At 30.4% G+C, this 21,904-nt stretch overlaps 1 protein-coding gene across 3 annotated transcripts in view; it reads left to right on the plus strand.

Annotated features, from left to right (window-relative positions):
- Window positions 1-21,275, plus strand: part of LOC105216953 (bone morphogenetic protein receptor type-1B) — a 206,213-nt gene extending 184,938 nt beyond the window's left edge. For all 3 annotated transcript variants that reach the window (XM_011191724.3, XM_029043308.2, XM_054226687.1), the window contains 2 exons: window positions 18,352-18,539; window positions 18,614-21,275. In XM_011191724.3, coding sequence (XP_011190026.2) covers window positions 18,352-18,539; window positions 18,614-19,885 — 1,460 coding nt within the window. In that variant the 3' untranslated portion in view covers window positions 19,886-21,275. The remainder of the gene's footprint in view (window positions 1-18,351; window positions 18,540-18,613) is intronic.
- Window positions 21,276-21,904: the final 629 nt, after the last annotated feature.

Genomic DNA, 21,904 nt, shown 5'->3' on the forward strand with positions numbered 1-21,904 from the left:
ATTACGCATGTTCCATGGTGAGCACGTGATTGTTCTAAGCATTTTTGATTGGAACCTTTGTATTATATCGATATTGGTAGCACAGGTCGTACCCCACAGTTGAATGCCATACATCCAAATGGGCTTTATGACCACGTTATATAACAGAACTTTGTTGTCTAGGCTAAGTTTTGAATTTTTGTTTAGAAGATTTAAGTTGGCAGCTCTTATCTTCATGCAGGTTATTTTGCTCGATATGTGTTTCCTCCACGTGAGCCTTCTATCCAAGTGAATACGAATATATGTTACTTCAATCACTTGGGGTACTAAAATATTGTTCATTTTTAAACAAAAACATATGAACAACTTATCGATACATTTAAAAATTCGATAAAATACGTTATCGATATTTTTTTCATTTCGATGAAATTACTTTCATATGTTTGTATACGATATTCAAGGATAGGAAATTATAGACAAACATTTATTCCTTTTCTTCATATGATATATGAATAACTTATCGATACATTTAAAAATTCGATAAAATAAGTTATCGATAAATTTAAAAATTCGATAAAATACGTTATCGATATTTTTTCATTTCGATTAAATTGCTTTCATATGTTTGTATACTATATTCAAGGATAGGAAATTATAGACAAACATTTATTCCTTTTTTTCATACAATACATATGAATAACTTATCGATACATTTAAAAATTCGATAAAATACGTTATCGATATTTTTTCATTTCGATGAAATTGCTTTCATATGTTTGTATACGATATTCAAGGATAGGAAATTATAGACGAACATTTATTCCTTTTCTTCATATGAATAACTTATCGATACATTTAAAATTCGATAAATTAAGTTATCGATATTTTTTCATTTCGATTAAATTACTTTCATATGTTTGTATACTATATTCAAGGATAGGAAATTATAGACAAACATTTATTCCTTTTCTTCATACAAAACATATGAATAACTTCTCGACACATTTAAAAATTCGATAAAATACGTTATCGATATTTTTTCAATTCGATTAAATTGCTTTCATATGTTTGTATACTATATAATTCGATAAAATACGTTATCGATATATTTTCATTTCGATTAACTTGCTTTCATATGTTTCTATACGATATACAATACATATGAACAACTTATCGATACATTTAAAAATTCGATAAAATAAACTAAAAATTCGATAAAATAAGTTATCGATATTTTTTTCATTTCGATTAAAGTACTCTCATATGTTTGCATACGATATTCAAGGATAGGAAATTATAGACAAACAGTTATTCCTTTTTTTCATACAAAGCATATGAATAACTTATCGATACATTTAAAAATTCGATAAAATACGTTATCGATATTTTTTCATTTCGATGAAATTGCTTTCATATGTTTGTATACGATATTCAAGGATAGGAAATTATATATTATTCCTTTTCTTCATATGAATAACTTATCGATACATTTAAAATTCGATAAATTAAGTTATCGATATTTTTTCATTTCGATTAAATTACTTTCATATGTTTGTATACTATATTCAAGGATAGGAAATTATAGACAAACATTTATTCCTTTTCTTCATACAAAACATATGAATAACTTCTCGACACATTTAAAAATTCGATAAAATACGTTATCGATATTTTTTCAATTCGATTAAATTGCTTTCATATGTTTGTATACTATATAATTCGATAAAATACGTTATCGATATATTTTCATTTCGATTAACTTGCTTTCATATGTTTCTATACGATATACAATACATATGAACAACTTATCGATACATTTAAAAATTCGATAAAATAAACTAAAAATTCGATAAAATAAGTTATCGATATTTTTTTCATTTCGATTAAATTACTCTCATATGTTTGCATACGATATTCAAGGATAGGAAATTATAGACAAACATTTATTCCTTTTTTTCATACAAAGCATATCAATAACTTATCGATACATTTAAAAATTCGATAAAATACGTTATCGATATTTTTTCATTTCGATGAAATTACTTTCATATGTTTGTATACGATATTCATACAGGACATACAAGGATAGGAAATTATAGACAAACATTTATTCCTTTTCTTCATACGATGCATATGAATAACTTATCGATACATTTAAAAATTCGATAAAATAAGTTATCGATAAATTTAAAAATTCGATAATATACGTTATCGATATTTTTTCATTTCGATGAAATTACTTTCATATGTTTGTATACGATATTCAAGGATAGGAAATTATAGACAAACATTTATTCCTTTTCTTCATACAATACATATGAACAACTTATCGATACATTTAAAAATTTGATAAAATAAACTAAAAATTCGATAAAATAAGTTATCGATATTTTTTTCATTTCGATTAAATTACTCTCATATGTTTGCATACGATATTCAAGGATAGGAAATTATAGACAAACATTTATTCCTTTTCTTACAAAATATATCAATAACTTATCGATAAATTTAAAAATTCGATCAAATAAGTTATCGATATTTTTTTTCATTTCGATGAAATTACTTTCATATGTTTGTATACTATATTCATACAAAACATATGAATAACTTCTCGACACATTTACAAATTCGTGTTATAATACGTTATCGATATTTTGTTCATTTCGATGAAATTACTCTCATATGTTTGTATACGATATTCATATGAATAACTTATCGATACATTTAAAATTCGATAAAATACGTTATCGATATATTTTCATTTCGATTAACTTACTTTCATACGTTTGTGTACTATATTCAAGGATAGGAAATTATAGACAAACATTTATTCCTTTTCTTCATACAAAGCATATCAATAACTTATCGATACATTTAACAATTCGATAAAATAAGTTATCGATATTTTTTCATTTCGATGAAATTACTTTCATATGTTTGTATACGATATTCATACAGAACATATGAATAACTTCTCGACACATTTAAAAATTCGATAAAATACGTTATCGATATATTTTCATTTCGATTAACTTGCTTTCATATGTTTGTATACGATATTCAAGGATAGGAAATTATAGACAAAAATTTATTCCTTTTCTACTCTTTGATTGAGGTTGTATTCCTTTTCTTCATACAAAACATATGAATAACTTATCGATACATTTAAAATTCGATAAAATAAGTTATCGATATTTTTTCATTTCGATGAAATTACATTCATATTTTTGTATCAAGGATAGGAAATTATAGACAAACATTTATTCCTTTTCTTCATACAAAACATCGATACATGTAAAAATTCGATAAAATGCGTTATCGATACATTTAATAATTCGATAAAATGCGTTATCGATACATTTAAAAATTCGATAAAATGCGTTATCGATACATTTAAAATTCGATAAAATAAGTTATCGATATTTTTTTTATTTCGATGAAATTACTTTCATATCTTTGTATCAAGGATAGGAAATTATAGACAAACATTTATTCCTTTTCTTAATACAAAACATCGATACATTTAAAAATTCGATAAAATACGTTATCGATGTTTTTTCATTTCGATGAAATTACTTTCATATGTTTGTATACGATATTCAAGGATAGGAATTTATAGACAAAAATTTATTCCTTCTCTTTGATTGAGGTTGTATGAGCTAAAGTTTTAGTGATACCACTATGGATTTCAAGATAGACACTGTTTGTGGTTTTTTTACTAGGCAAAATTTACACAATAGCGACTTGTCGAAATTTTTATCATTTACTATATTAAAATACAATTTATGTAAGTTTAAGTCGGTATTCAGTAAGAATTGTATGAATGGCGACTTTCATTTACATAGCATCATAGTAAATTATGCATAAATCAGAAGTCATGACTTTATACTCTTGCAATCAAATGCACCCACTTATAGACGTACTTACATACAAACTTATATATAAATGCATTCATGAAGTGCTGTAAGCCAGAATACACTGCCACTTATGCAAATAAACTTTGCACAAACATATGTTTGGACTCATAAATTATAAATTACCATACATACATACTAATATATAAATATATACTATTTATTGTAGCTAAATGTGTATGTAAATTGAGCGAGTGATTCACGACTTGAATGGCAGCTATTATTTAGAAAAAAAAATTAAGCAAAAAAAATAAAACACAAATGTTAATAACAATAAGTAGGTAATAGCAATAAATATGTGTGATTGTTTGTATTTTTTTTATTATAATGTAACCATGCAACAACCATTTTTCAACCAATTACCGCACTAAGCTCACTCGGTAAGGCGAAAGCCAAGACACCTGCACTATGCAAATTAAAACATTTACAATTTATTTTACAACACCAACACGCTTTGTTGTTGCAAACAAGCATAGTAACATACATACATACATTTAATATAAAAAAAAAAATAAAAAAAATAAACAAGTGCTTAAAAGTAACATCAACTGGTGATAACTGCCACAATTTGTTGCCACATTTTGCATTTGAGTGGAAATCTTGTTGTTGCACATTTTTACGTTTACAATGCTCATAAAAATATTGTAAAAATGCAGCGCTGTCCATGTTAAATGTGTCAAAGCATAAATATTGTGCATTTTTATTGTACAATCATAATTTTTTGTTTTTCCGTTTTTACGTTAAAATGAACTGTTAATTAAATTGCGGTAATTATTGCAGCGAAAACATGTGTACTCAGGTGCTGGAAATGCTATTTTTCGATTGCAAATAAAATGAAACATATTTTTTTTGGTAGTAAAAATGTGTTTTTTACGACCAATTAGACGGCTAACAACATTTTGCAATTTTCAAAAGTAGCTGAGAAAGGATTTCACATTTTTTTAGATCTGTGGAAAATTTCTGGTATATATAAAAATAAAAAAAAAATATATCAAAATTTAAAATAATTAAAAAAATTTAAATATCTTAAAATTCAAAAAAAAAAAAATTGAAAATCAAAAATAAAAAATTTAAATTTTTGTAAAAAAATTTTCTAAAAAAAATTTAAATTCTTCTAAAAAAATTTAAATTTTTCTACAAAAAATCCGTTTATATCTCGCACGTGCTCATATTTTTTATGTGACATCATTCCGTTTGCGCAATAAAATATTTGCCCAGCATTACTTTCAAAATATTTTGTTGGGAAAATTTTCGTTTTTTGCACAAACTCGTGGTTTTTATTATTATATTTTCGTTGGTATTGGCTGCCAAAAATTCTAGTATTTTTCTATTAAAATAATGAAATATACAAAAGTCATAAATTTAAAGCTTAAAGCTCATCAATCTGTACATATATATATAGAGAATTATAGAATGCCTATTAAAAATTTTATTGCAGAAAATTTAATAAAAATATATTTGATTGCCTAAAAATGTTTTTAAATCTATTCTTATATCAAGAATCGTAAAAATAAATCAGAACTTGAAAGCTTTCAGTGAGCTTAAATTGTTTCAAAGTTAAAGTTTTTTTAATTTTATAATTACGAATAATCTAAAACAACTCTGTAAAATAATTTGTGTCTGTAAATAATATGCGCAAAGCAAAAAATTGAGAGCTTTAAGCTCAGGCTAAAAAGCTTTAAGAAAATAAAGCTTTCTTGGGTCACTGTTTGTGTCGATTCTAAAGGTAGCTTATGAAATTCATGAACTTAATTTAAAAACTTTAGCTTAAAAAGCTTCACTTAAGCGTTTTACAGCTTTTTACTTTAATAATTCTATAAATCGTGTACTAAACACATTGCCTCAGCATTAAATGGCCGCTGAATGATTACACCGAACCATTATTATGTGAATAGCAAATTCATGGATAATAAAAAAAGCTTTTTTTCATCTACGTGATGCTCTAATTGCTTTGATAAGTGATGGCCCCATGGACTTAATCAAGGGACACATGGCCACATAAATAATATCTGATAAAGCAACGCCACATGCTGTATAGTAAATCGTTGAGCTTATTTTCCCCCACAATTAGTAGTTGTCCTAATAACACACTAACACCCACACATACAGTTATGCGGTCGCTCTTTCATCCGCAGCAGCCAATGCGCCGGCTCGTGGACATACAGAGCCCCCAAAATAAATCATGCACCCTGCTAACTGTAACAAAAGCAGAATTTATGATTCACATTAAACTAAATTATTGCTTCATAATTCTCAACAGACGAAAAGGCGAACGGTAGAAATAATTTATAATCAAAAAATAAAAATAAAACACGGCGAAGAAGAAACTATAAAATTTCTTTTAAATCAAAAATTCTACACGCTTGTGCAAAATCATCATCATTGCGAGAACTTAGAACGGGCCGCATTTCAATTTATGAAAAATAAAAGAATTCTTCTTTTAAAGAGTCTTTATAAAACTAAGCATGTGCCTGGGCGCACATTCATTAGCATAGTAAACGAATATAAAAACGCCCACCAAAGCAATGTGGCGAAAGTAAATACTCGCGTACGAGTACTTGTGACGGTATTTTGCCGTTAACAACAACAACCTTTCTAAATTCAAACATCCACCCACCCATACAATGCGGATTCTGCAGTGACGTGATCATCAGCTTTCTCATCTAAATATTCAACGAGCTCACATTCGCACATCCTCGCCAAAGCGAAAATACGTTGCGCGTCACGCGCCTTGAATATGTAGAGAATCTTCCATATTTACTTCTATGCATAACAACTCTGTATTGGTTTTACGTCATTGCTAATGGCGTTTAACAGCTTTGTCCTATGTAGTCATTTTTCGCACATATGTTCTTCAATTGTTTATATAAGATTTCTTAGGTGAATTAAGACAGCTTGGTGCGGTAGATGGGCACAGTTCCAAACAGCTGACCAGTAAATTCATATTTATTGTCTGAATTATTTTGATGGAAGATTATAAAGTTTGCAAAAAAAATTGTGTTTGTTTTGATTATTCTCTATTTTAGAAATTTAAGTGCATTTCATTTTTAGAAATTTTTAATTTATAGGTTAGATTAAATGGATTAATAAATTTTAGTATGAACAGAGATTACTAGATAATTCACTCCTTGAAGTCGAGGCTTTCTCTGAAAATAAACAAAATAATCTCACCAAAAAATGTTCGAACCTTTTTTACTTTATAGGTTAGAATTAATAAAATTTAGTATAAACAAAAAATAATGAAGGATTCACCACCTAAAATCAAGGATTTCTCTGAAAATTAACAAAAGATCTTATCTAAAAATATTAGATCCAAGGAAGATGACACTTCCATGACTTTTGAAAGGAAAATTTCTCTAAATTCCGAATCCTTCGTGTTTTTTTCTAAAATTTGAATACTGATATTATTCTATATGTGCCAACAACTCCTTCGTTTTCTTTTAAGTTCAAATAGTACTGCATATCGTTGTATAAAGTTTTGACTTTACTTTCCAGGAAGCAGGTCTTTATCAGAAATTAAAAATTTCCAATTTTTATATCATAAAAGTGTCACGTTCGAAGAGTGTTGAGTTCTTCAAATTATTGTTCACCAAATAAAATCACCACCCAGTAAACTAGTATAAAATTATTTCATAAACCTAAACGTTACAATAATTTGTCATTTCAACACTTGAGTATGAATATCGGAATCTACCCAAACTTTAAGGAATGTATTCGCTAATAGTAATGTTCTGAGAAAAGATTCATTTTCTATTCGCCGAAATAACGTTTAGGCCCTCTGGATATGGCTGAACATTTTATTATTTTTATGAACCGAACATTAAGGTCTTGAGATCTATGTAGAACCGTTTTCATATCTTCAGAAACCACAGAATTCAACAACAAATCTTCATTGCGGATACCGGTTTCCAAATTTTAAATCCAATCGCAAAATTCAAAAGGAAATCCATAATTTTTGTCATATTGATCCCTTGGTATCGGGATGCCTCCCGCAAAAATGTATCTGAAATTAGAAAATACTTATTGTTAATGCATATTTAAAAATTTTATGAAAGAAAACACCTCATTATAAACACTGAGCATACTTACAATTACTAATGGAGCATGACTTTGCAAAATTAGAAAATAAATTTTCCATGAAAATAAACTGCTTTAATTATATAGCTTTCGTAATGTGCCAAATGTATATATGTATATAAACTCAAATTGAGTAAATGCCAAAAATAAATATTTTCGAAAATTTAATGTTATTTCATATCCAGTATTTATTTATTGCGCTTGTTATTGTTTACAACTACCCTGTGGCTAAATTTATTTTCTTATTTTGACTATGAAAATGAAAAATCATTAAGTAATTTAAGCTTTTGATGTTTTCTTCTGGGAATTTCATTAATATATTCTTAAATGAATATGTTAATATTTCTGTAAAGTCTATGAAATGGTGTAACGTTCGAATTTTGAAAAATAAAATATTAATTTTTTCCACTTATTATTTTAATCCACTCGAGTTGTATGATTTGCTTTTATAAAGATTTCACAAATACAATGATCGAATAACACTTTTTTCCTACCTAAAAATCGGTCCGAAGATCGGTGAAGTAGGTTTCTTCAATGGGTTTGTTGTTCAAACTATATTGTAGTCTCTTCAGATACTGCCGATTTGAACAAAAATCTGTTAGAAATATACTGTCATAATAGAAAAGAAGTTGCTCTCGAATCTTCACAAAATATGAGAGTGGCGAATCGAAGATACAACTGGCATAGTGAAATAAATAAATACGGAAGAACAAGCTATTTCTTCACTTTAAAGAGGGATTCACATATTTTCTTGCCTTCATTCCCACTGTATAAATTTATTCCGCTTTTTTATGTAAATTTTTTGAAAAGTAAGAAAATCTCAAGCTTAGCGATCAGTGATTACAGTAGTGGCGAATCGAAGACGTCTTAGTTTCATATTTTTCATTTTCTTCAGCTTGCAGATAAAATCTGAATTAAAGCTATTCAACAAAATTGGTTCCATTTGTCATTCTTTCTCACTTCATTTCCGTTGCGCTACCGTTGAGTGGCTTTATTACAAAGGAAGTGCTGACTTCCGCTTGCTGTGCGTAACTTCTATTAAAAGCTTGCATTATATAGCATTTTCGCTTATCTTTCGTCTTTCTCATTTTATTTTTGTATTATCAAAAGGATTTCTTAGAATTTAGTAAATTAATCTTTTGATACTCTCCTTAAAATATGTGTTCGTTGAATAAATTTGATTTATTCATTAACAACAGCAGAATTATAAAACTTTATAGTGTTTTGAGTGCGTGCCGTGCTGCTGGGCGTGTGCGTTGATTCCAGCGTCCGATAAATTTTTTGTTTAGATTGCTTAGCACTTTAATTTATTATTTGAATTTTGCATATATTTTTGTATACAAAATTATATTGTATTTAGTATCTGTTAATCTTTTCTTTTTTGTTTTGCTATTTTTGTGCATCGTCAGTTGTTTTCTTTTTCGTTTATCAGCTGGTATTTCCATCAACAATCTAAGCAAACACGTCAAGTGCAAGTAAAGAAATAAATATATACATATATGTATTTTTGTATATATAATCTCAAAAGTAAACAGCTATATACAGCTCATGCTAAATTTGTGAATTGCTAAATTAAATATTGTAGTAATTATTAACCGCTTGCTGTTAGATATTTTTTAAATGTTTTGTCAATATTTACTGATTTTTATTTTTATATTTTTTATTTGATTTTTTAGATTTTTTTTTTATTTTTTTGTGCTTTTTTATTTTATTTTTTTATATTTTTTATTATCAAATTTTTTTTATTTATATTATTTTTCAATATTTTTTATTTTTCATTTCTTTTTTTTTTTATTTATTTTTATTACTGCGCAGTTTCTGCGTTTTTTTTCTCTGTCAGTATCATTTACTTTGTCATTATTTTTGATGAATTTTATCATTAAATGCGCATTAAGCTGGGCATACACTCACGTTTTAGTCATTACATAAAATACGTATTAAATGAATTTGCACGTTTTTCGCACACAAATATTATAAGTCTAGATTTAGTTTATTGAAATTCTTAATTATCACCTTTTTGAATTTACTCTGTTTTCTAAGTAATTTCAATTGATCTAAATAGCCTCTAAAGTATAGTGTTTTATTATGAATACATTATTAATAGACCATGACTAAAGAAATTTACGCAGATAATTTAAATAGAAACCTTGAAGCAGCACATTTCACATTTATATAGCTGATATGTAGACGAATTGCTACCACAACCATGTCTCAATATACCTAACCTCACTTTTGACTGTTTCATAACACTCACATATGGAAAGTCTCCATTTAGTTTATTGAAATTCTTAATTATCTACTTTTAGTGACTTGAATTGATTTTTTGCTGTCTTCTAAGTAATTTTGAACGGATCTAGAGAGTGATTAAAGCTTAGTATTTTATTGTTAATTAGATTAAATTTCTTTAGACAAAAATTTAGTCAGAGCATTCAAATAGAAGTCTTCAAGCGGCACATAGACTTTATAAAGATGAGTTGAAACCGAATTGTTCCAAGAACCAGACCTAAATATACTTAACCTCACTTTTGAGTGTTTCATAGCATTTTTTTTAATAATCTTGATTTTGGTAATAAAGCTTAAAAATGGGGGCTTCAATCTTTTATAGTGCACTTAGACTGTCCCTGGTTTTAAGGTGTTGTGTTTTCTAATCTTCTTGTGGACCGAAGAGCTTTTAGCAGAAAGAGTATTCTAGTAGGCAAGTGGTTGTGGTCGCCTCATAATTTAAGTTTTAAACACTTGAGCTTGCCTTTAAAGAGTTTTTAGTAGCTAATTGAGCTGCATTATAGCAACTGGCAGCTCTGTAAATTAAACCAGTGTTACCATATCAGCTAAATAAAATATCAATTGTCATCAAATACACATTATATCTGCCATTTGATCTCTATCTATCTAATAATGCCTGCCAATAAAAACATAGCACGCCAATTCATTAAGACATTGTATCAATCTTGATGCACAGCACAGCGACTCAAATGTCAACTTTGAGCTAATAAAATGTTTACGATCTTCTAAGTTAATTACAGGCACCACGCTTTTAACGCAATGTCAACGCTATTATCTTAAGTGGAAATCTTGCAACATGCGCACTGGCTTGGTTGCAACAGCATAATCACATTTGAGTACGAGTATTACTCGTATGAATGGTTGGTTTGGCGCGTAGGTGTTGGGACTAAAGTGTCGCTTTTATAGTTGCCACACGTAATTGACACCTTGCGAAAAATGACAAATAACTGCATAGATATGTATATATGTACATATGTGTGTTATTGAATATCACTGAAGCAATAATAAAGACTCAAAGTTGTTAATTCGATAAGACTACAAAGTGTACTGCTTTTAAGTACACAAGCATACATACAGACACTCATATGTATGTCTATTTGTAATTCCACTGTCATGTTGCACCAGCATATTTGTTGTTGTTGTTGTTGTTGTTGTTGCAATGCGTGTATGCCACTCGTTTTAAGTGCACATAAAAATTGCCATCAAACAACAAACAAACAATTTTTTTATTGCTTTCACGCGCACATATGGAGCTCCAATACAATTTAATTATTGTCACAGCAGCAATAATAATAATAGCAGCAGTAACAGCAACAACAACAACAGCAGCATTATGATCTAAATTCTATTGCGTGCGCACAAAGTTTCAATGGTCACATGCATGCGAGTAATATTTGTTTGTATATGTGTATATTCGCAAGTATATGTGTGTGTGTGACAGCACTTTGCTCGCTTTTGATTTTTATTGATTTGATTTGTTGTTATTTTTTTTCTAGTACTCGTTTTTATTTCCTACGCACACATGCTCGAGAACGCCTCCTCAAAAAGTCGTCTAATTCATATGCAGAAAAGCATGCACACAGATACATACACACATACATACAAACATACATACATATACACACACATTTATAAATATATAAATATACATATATGTTTAAAGACATGTGTATGTTTGTATTTATATTGGTTTGTTTGCATGTGTTTCATTTCATTTGGCTCTTCGATTTGCGCTTTGGCACGTTCGTTCGCCTCGAACACGCTATTAAATCCGGTTGTAAATTGCCAATACGCGTTTTCATTCATAAAAATAAAGTCATTATTATTATCAGCGGAATTTGTTCGATTTGATTTTTTTGTTGTTGTTGCTGCTGCGCACATTGCTAGTTTTCATTTAGTCTGGTTTTTTTTTTATAGATTACTGCAGGAAAATTTTTGTTTGAACGATTGCAGTTTTATTAAATGTATGATTATTTTACAGGGTTGCAATCGGTAGTAGTTTTGCATTTATAAATAAAAAATAGGAATTAAAAATTAATTTCTTATTAATTAATTAATTTCTTTTCGTAGAAAATAAACTGGAGCTTTCATTAAACTATTGAAAACTTTTCCTTAAATCGATCAGTTAATAGGTAAAAGGTAATTGCTTTGTAACTAGATATGAAGAGATAGTAGTTTATGATATTCTACTTGTCAAATAAGACTCTAATGTTGCCCCAGCCTTCATATTCGCCGGATATGACTCCGTGTAACTTTTTCCTATTTCCAAAAATAAAGAGAATCTTGCATTAGACGAATGGATAACTTTTTTTCAACAAAATGAAAATTCCCGTTATTTTTTGAACACACCTCCAAGTATCAATCCAATTTTTGACTTCTTCATAAGAACTGAAGTGCTTGTTAGCTAGAACGTATGCCATCAATCGGAACAAGTGGTAGTCAGATGGAGAAACGTCTGAAGAATACCGCGGGTGGAGTAAAATCTCCCATTTCAGCGTCTCCAAATATTTTTGACCATCTTTGCGACATGTGGCCGAGCATTGTCATGCTGGAGAATGACTTTATTGTGTCTTTCCTCGTACTGTGGCCGTTTCTCTTTTAGTGCTCGACTCAAACGCATCAATTGCGTTCGGTATCGATCTTCTGTGATGGTTTCACTTGGCTCATACTATATCACTCCCCGCTGGTCCCACCAAATGCAGAGTATGACTTTGGCTTCATAATCACCATTCTTAAAACATTGAAACCATTCGCGATATGTTCTTTCACTTAGGACAGCCTCACCGTACGTATCCGAAAGCATTCGATGTGCCTCCGCCGCACTATTCTAGGAATTAAAAAAGAAAAGCAAAATTTCCAGCAAATGTCGAGAACTCGGCTCAAAAAGTGACATTTTCAGTTGAGAATAAGTTTGGGATGCAAACAGAACACTACAAATATTTTGTTGGGTTAATGTTGACACAAATGTCCAAGAACGATTTAATCGACCAGTGCTTGACCCTAGAGACATCTATTGGAAAACGGCGGAAGCAAAGTTGTTGAGGTTTTATCTGAGTTGGTTATTTTGAAGTAAAAATCACTTCAAACATGTATTTTTCGATTATCATTACCAATTTCTCACTGGGAAATGTTGTGCGTGACTTGCCTCAGTGGTTTTTCGCATATTTGTAGAGTTTCTAATGCTCTGATTATTTATGTATTTTTTTAAATTTATTATTTATAAATATTAACTGGCAAAATCGAACACAAATCGTATCGCATGCTTGTATTGCTACCAGTGTGACTGCGAATCGGAATTTATGCGTAATTTTTCATATTATTTGCATATGTATACTTGTGTATTGGCATTCGATTAAATATAAACAAATAATGCAGTCGATAATATTTATGTCTAGGTTTCATATTTCATAAATTTTTTTTTTAACAATTATGTGCACTTTAAAAATTAATCTTAACATTTTTAAATAATAATTTAATAAAAAAAAATAAAAAATAAAAAATTGTTTTTTGTTTTTTTTTTTTAATATAAAATAATTATATGTGCACTTTAAAAATTAATCTTAACATTTTTAAATAATAATTTAATAAAAAAAATAAAAAATAAAAAATATTTTTTTGTTTTTTTTTTTTTAATATAAAATAATTATATGTGCACTTTAAAAATTAATCTTAACATTTTTAAATAATAATTTCATAAATAAAAATCAATTAATTTAATTTTTAATTTTTAATAATTTTTAATTTTTAATTAATTAAATTAATATATTTGTATGCTAATTTCAATATTTTGAATTAAAATTATTTTAATTGATTTCTGAAAGCAAAAAAGAATTCGTTGTAATTACACAAATAAATAGAAAATTCTCACTGAATTTCCTTCAAATATCTAAGAGATTTAGAGTTTCTTTTGTGTAAAAAATTATTCGTGGCATTGAGGTCCTCATGTTCGGTTTCTGCGAATTTGAAATGTTCTAGTCCGATTTCGACAATTTTTAGATGAGAAGAAGAATAAACTAATTTCCAAGCAAGTTCTTTCAATATATTGCAGATTCGGGTAGTCGTGACTTGCTAGGGTATACAAAGTATCAGACCTATGGGCTACAAATAGTTGTAAGTTTTTTAAGGAGGACATTTTTATCTTTTTTTTGTATAAAATTATTAGCAAATAGCTTATTTATGGCCTATATTTGTTGTTTATTTTCTAATTTGATTTTTCAAGTTCTCTCCACAGACAATAGATTCCAACGCTGCTTGATTTGAACGATTATTTTTGTTTTTAATTTATCGATTTCGATATCCACGCCCATTTGAAAACAACAAAGATAAATTAAGACATTATAACTGTAAAAAATATGATATTTTTGGTATTTCTCATTTAAGTAGTTTTCAACATATTTTCAAGCCAATCAGCGAATTGATTAAAATGCTTTCACAGATTGACAGCAAAAATGTTGCACCACACCAAAGTTAAAAGCGAGAGTAAATATTGCAAATAGTAATGCATTAAATTATACAAAAATGCATATCTACGCATGCTTAAGTATTTATGCATTTGAAATCCATTAAAGTGTCTTTAAGTAGCAATAACTTGCACTTTTCTGCCACGACTAAGTAAGTAAATCGGTGGAAATGAAAATGCCGCATTCCACGAGTGCATATGTACATATTATTATTATAAAGCAACATGTAATTATATTTATGTATAAACAAAGAGTTGTGCTTAAGAGTATGTGTGTGTAGACAAAAATACACAGTCAATACAAAAAGTATGCATACAACGCACAGTGCAGTGCGCGAGTGCCAGTGTGTGGTGTCAGGCAACATATGGAAATACAAGCTGCAGCTTCCATCCAATGCATGTTGGCATTTTGGTTGTGGCATTTATCTGCCATCAAGACATGCATGCACGTACATTAATATGCATGCAACAAACAGCAAAATATGCAATAAAGCGTCAGTAATAATTCGTTGTTATTTATATTTTTATTTTTATGATTTTTTTTTTACAATTTTTCTCTTGTATTTATTTGCACATTTCAAATCCTATTAAATATGTGCTATTAAATGGCAATTAAATCATTATCGGAGTTCCATTGAAATTGCTGACATGTAAAATATGCACTATCGTCAGCTGCAGCGACTAGTCAGTCGACTGCATATTATTTGTTGCTTATAAGTTTTTTACTGCCGCCCATTGCAGGCTGAGTCTGCGCGTGTGTGGCAATGCAGTGACGTGGCATGTACATACGGCGAGTGACAATAAAGTAATATTTACATGGCAAATTAAATGTGAAAGCAAAAAATCGCCAATAATATGAAAAAAAATTTAGATTTTTTTACGCGCCTTGATTGCTGCAGTGTGACAATAAATGCTTATAAAGTAATTGCTAGCAAAAAATTAAATTAAGAAAAAAATTAAAATTGAGAAAAATAAATAGACAACAGTTGACATTGATTTGTTGCTTGTCAGTTATCGGTTGCTGGCTTGCTTGCCTGCTGGTTCGACTGGTTGCTGCGGTTGCAGTCGCTGGGGTGGCACACGTATCGGTGTTAGCATCCGGTAATTAGTTTTACAATGATTAAAAAAAAATAGTATTGGCACTCACAAGGATGGCATACACTATGTATGTATGTATGTACATGTGTAAGACATAGTGCATACTGAAAATATCGATATTACAAGAAAAAATAATTATTTGTTAAATCAAAATATTCCAAACCATATTTAATTTCTTTTTAATATAATAGATGAAACATTTTCAAACAAAAAAAAATAAATTTTATTTTAATGCATGTAAATGCTATAAAAAATTCCAAATGTAGTTAAAAAAAATATCACCAAAAATAGTTAAAACAAGAAAAAACGTTAACTTCGGCTGTACCGAAGCTAATATACCCTTCACAGGTGCATTTCTTTTAGTAACTATGTGTTTAAGCAAATCTAAAGAAAACATTTTACTAATTCTATTTAGCCGGGTTGTTTGCTAGAAACATTAAGGTTATATAGTTAACCGATCTGAACAATTTCTTTGGAGATTAAATTATTTCTATGAACAATAACTCACAACAAATTTCGTGAAGATATGTAGTAAAATGCGGAAGTTTTCCATACAAGCCATTGATTCCGATCGTTCGGTTTGTATGACAGCTATATGCTATAGTGAACCGATCTGAAAATTTTTTTCGGAGATTAAATTATTTCTATGAACAATAATTCACACCAAATTTCGTGAAGATACGTAGTAAAATGCGGAAGTTTTCCATACAAGCCCTTGATTCCGATCGTTCAGTTTGTATGACAGCTATATGATATAGTGGTCCGATATCAGCAGTTCCGACAAATGAGCAGCAAATAACATCTGCAAAATTTCAAAACGATATCTTAAAAACTGAAGGACTAGTTCGTATACATACAGACAGACAGGAAGACAGACGGACATGGCTTAATCGACTCAGTTCAACATACTGATCATTTATATATATACTTTATAGGGCCTCCAACGCTTCCTTCTGGGTGTTACAAACTTCGTGACAAACTTAATATACCCTGTTCAGGGTATAAATATACTATTTTGAATGCCTTCTTAATTTAGCTACATATTTATATATTTTTTTAGTTATAATTAAATTTTTTGAAAGAAAAATATTATAATTTTTTTTCCAAGCATACTTTTTTATATTCATCGCGCGGCTATCAGCCAGCAACAATTCTCGAAAAACTTCAAAAGAAAATAAAATGTTCCCACTCACATCTAAGGAGCGTTCAAAAACTATGTCGGACGTGCGTACTGGACAAACGCACATACGTGAGACCATACTTATAGATATGTATGCCTGTGTACATGCGACAAATCACATACAAAAAAATCAACTCCAACACAATGCAACAACACACACATCACACACACCACACACCACTGCGTCTCAAATAAACGCTGAGCGCAAAACAGTGGCGCCAAAGCTGGCCACTGGCGCTATTATCAAACCGATAGTTAGACGAGTTAGGTGATCGTGGCCAGCCATCAGGCAATGCGCCTGCAGGCGTGCTGTTGATGGTGATCCGCCACATGAAATCTCTGTGTGCGCGTGCCGCCGTACAAAAACCACCATAGAGACGCAAGACTGCAGCGGCATATAAAAATATTGTAAATATGTATGTTGTTGTTCTTTAAAGCGCCACAGTGTGGACAACTGTTTCCTCTCTTTAAATGCTTTCCTCGGCTATTGAAGTTTTTTTTTAGTTTTTTCTGTTCTTTTGTCGGTTTATTTGCTGCTTTCTTTTTCGATTTATACATTCCGAACGCAAAATGCACAAGACATTTGGAATACTTTGTAGACTACAAACAAACATTTATATTGTTGTTGTTGTTTATTTGTTGCATGCATTTTTTCTTATTTTCTGCTGCTTCTCAGTGTTGTTTGCCACAACGCTTTTGGAATTTACAATAGAAATGCGAGAATGTTTTCATGTAAACACCACTATTTGGACGACAACACCTCTACTCCACTTCACTCCAATACAACACTCCACTCATCCATTCAATTCCATGCTCTCATCATCGCCTTTTATTGAGTTGTGTAATAATTGTTGTTATTAATAAAATTTTAATTTTTATTGGCTTCCGTAAGCGCCAGCGTGCTGAAACAGGAAAAGCATACGATTTGAAGTCGGGGAAAAACAATGTTCACTTCCTCATATGAAATACTTGTGGAATAGCTTTGGGAAGTGCATCGGTTGTTTGAAGTAATAATCTGTTAAGGAATTTCGGATTACAACAAAAACAAACAAATCAAACTTCTTTCTGTCTTCTTTGTCGTGTTGTAGGACATAGTATTGAGAGCCTCTTATAGGTCTCGTAACAGCTCTAAAGTTATTTTTAAGATAAGGTTTCATAATGAACCCTACCAAATGTCTAGGTGCGTCGATAGACAAACTCTAAAACTTACATAACCTAAGATAAGGCTTCTCATATCAGTTTAATTTATATTTTATTTTTTTTATAAAATTATCAATAAATTTCATAAATTTATTCCAAAAATTCATAATTTTATATCAAATTTTCCCTGACTAATTTACAACCCTTAATTCTAATTACAGCCCGTACACTGAGCTGTTATTGTGATGGCAGTTGTCCCGACAATGTTATAAATGGCACATGTGAGACACGTCCCGGTGGTTCCTGCTTTAGCGCAGTCGAAGAGGTTTACGATGAGATCACAGGCACATACGAGGAGGAGCGAACATATGGTTGCATGCCGCCAGAAGAGAATGGCGGTCTATTAATGGTGAGTACCATACAAATACACTTTTTCTCGAACTACTTTGACTAACACGGTTTTCTCAAAACCCTTCTTTACAGTGCAAAGTCGCCGCTGTTCCCCACCTGCATGGCAAGAATATCGTCTGTTGTGATTCGGGCGATTTCTGCAATCGCAACATACACCCCGAATACACACCGAAGAGCACCACCACCCCGCCCGAATTGCCAGTAAGCTCACAATCCATACACTACCTGCTCATGTTGACCTCACTGATTGTGTGTCTGACGATATTTGTTGTGGTTCTCCTCATATTCTGTGTAATGTATCGACGTCGCGAGAAGCAAGGCAAGCAGCCGCGTCTCATCAGCTCGATGTGCAACAGTCAAATTTCACCGCTTTCACAATTAGTTGGACAGAGTACGGGTTCGGGTTCGGGTCTACCGTTGTTGGTGCAACGCACCATCGCCAAGCAAATACAAATCGTGCGCACTGTGGGTAAAGGACGTTACGGCGAGGTATTTCTGGCTAAATGGCGTGATGAACGTGTCGCCGTCAAGATCTTCTTCATGACTGAGGAGTCTTCGTGGTTCCGTGAAACAGAAATCTATCAAACTGTGCTTATCAGACACGAGAATATACTCGGTTTCATTGCGGCCGACATCAAGCACATGGGCAGTCATACACAAATGATGCTCATCACCGATTTCCACGAGAATGGCAGTCTGCATGATTATCTCTGCACATCGGTGATTACACCGCAAAAACTACAACTGTTGGCCTACTCACTCGCCTCGGGTTTGGCACATTTGCACGACGAAATCGTTGGTACACCCGGCAAACCGGCTATAGCGCATCGTGACATCAAAAGCAATAACATACTCGTCAAGCGTAATGGTCAATGTGCCATAGCCGATTTCGGTCTGGCCGTTAAGTACACCTCGGAAATGGATGAAATACAAATCGCACAAAATGCACGTGTCAGTACGCCACGTTACATGGCACCCGAAATGCTCAATCAGACATTGAATCAACAACAATTTGAGGAATTCAAACGCGCCGACATGTACTCGGTGGGTTTGGTATTGTGGGAGATGTCGCGACGTTGTTACACACAAGTGCCTGGCACGAATACGACAACGTGCGAAGATTATGCATTACCCTATCACGATGTGGTACCCGCCGATCCGACATTCGAGGACATGCACGATGTGGTGTGCATTAAGGGCTTCCGACCGCCAGTGCCGCAGCGTTGGCAGGACGACGATGTTTTGGCGACCATGTCGAAGATCATGCAAGAATGCTGGCATCCGAATCCAACGGTGCGTCTAACAGCGTTGCGTGTGAAAAAGACACTCGGACGACTGGAGTAGTGCTGACAAATAGCAGAGTTACGCCTGTGTGAGCGTGTAAAATATACGCTAAATGAGTGGTCGCAGTAGCCATGTCACTAAAGTGGCGTGGTAGTTTAATTTTTAAGTGATTTTTCTAATTTAAGTTTTAGCCTTAAGCTCCATTTTAATTGTCCGTACATTTTTTAACACTAATTTTGTTTAATCAACTTGTCTTTAAGCTTATAGATTTACTGTTAATATGTAATTGTTTATATGTGAAACGCTTTGTAAATTTTCAATAGCATTCTAATGTTTTCGATGGCAATAGCTCTTAGCTTTTAGCATACATTTTAGTTTAGTGTTTTTGTTAAGAGCGAATGTTCGATGTAGCGAGTAGGCAGCTTTTCCTTACTGAAATAAGCTCTAAGAGTTGCAAGCAAAAGGCGATCAATATTTTTGTGAAAAAAATTTGCAACTTTTTAAAAAAGTATTGCTAATCTAAACATATTTTTTTTTATTTGAAAAATTTTATTTTTAATTTTTTATGTATTTTTTATATATTTTTGTGTATTTTTTATATTTTTTGTGTATTTTTTTGATATTTTTATGTTTTTTTTTCATGTATTTTATTATAGTTTTTAATTAATTTTTATTTATAATATCTATATTTTTTATGTATTTCGTTTATTTTTGTGTATTTTTTAATTTGTTTTGTAATTTTTATTTTTTATTAATTTTTATATAGTTCCCCTTTCTTTTTGATTTTTGTCAAACAACTTGTAACTGAATAACCACATCAATACCAATTACATTTTGCCTGTGCCTCCAAACGCATTGTTATGTTCACCTGTCATTGCATATTTATCGATAACATCAAATCGCAACCATCTCTCTTTTATTTGTGAAACAATTTATTTAAAGCGCATTTTAAATGTTTTAAATCGACGAACATCCCCTCGTTAACTAAATCTTTGTTTTCAATTTACAGTTTATCATTTTAAAATTACTTTCTTATTTTGTATAAAAAGAATATTTTTTGTTTCCTTAATATTAATACGGAAGGCGCCTGCTGATGTATTTTCAACTAATGTACTTTGTCTTATTCGACTGAAATTTGAACTAATTAATGTTGCCAAAATTTGTTACCGTCATGTTTATTGTATTTTTTTTTTGTTTTTAATGTTTTGAGTTTAAACCTTAACATTTAAAATTTGCAAATATATTTTAGCTACTTGTATATTGAAATGCTTGACTATTACACATTTGGCCTTGAAACGGTTGTTACAATTGCCTTTAAATAGCTTTGTTACAGCAAAAACTAAATATAATAATTATAAACAATTCAAATAAATTAAAAAATTGCAAGGAATTGTCAGAGAAGTCTTAATAAGCGAAAAATGTGCCAGCAATTAATTATTAAACAAAATAATAAATAAATAAAATTGTAAATCACTAAAAATGCATGTAAAAAGTATATTCTCTAAAATTATGTGCATTAATCTCATTTAAAAAAAATAGTTATGAAACAATTGCCTTAAAGTTTTTCTAGTGTGCGCGTTGGAAAACGCCAGCCAAATTGTCGCCTTAACAGTGAAAGGAATTAAAAATTAAAAATAAAACAACATTAAAAAGAAAAAATAAACAAATATGTAATTATTAATTTAAAATTATTTAAAAAAATTAGTCCAACAAACATCGAATATTAAAAACCCATGTAAAAAATAGAAATATTTAAAAATACAGAATTCTAAATTAAAAAAATAAACAAAAGCCGAAATCTGCCTTATTTTGCATAAAAAGCATTCAAAAAATTAAGAAAAAATAAAAAAAACAATAGAAATTATGATACAGTTGAACTTCCCTAACTCGAATCACCAATATCCACAAAAAAAACTTCGAGTTAGAGGGACTTAAAGCTAAGAAAGCTAATTTGTATAAAATTTGACTTCTATTATCAATACAAGAGTTCGATTTATGGAGAACTTCGAGTTATGGAAGTTCAACTGTATTAATAAAGGAATAAATAAAAAATTTTGTAAAATTTAAACTGAAAAAATA

The sequence above is a fragment of the Zeugodacus cucurbitae genome, chromosome 3, assembly GCF_028554725.1.
Source record: "Zeugodacus cucurbitae isolate PBARC_wt_2022May chromosome 3, idZeuCucr1.2, whole genome shotgun sequence".
Taxonomy (NCBI): domain Eukaryota; kingdom Metazoa; phylum Arthropoda; class Insecta; order Diptera; family Tephritidae; genus Zeugodacus; species Zeugodacus cucurbitae.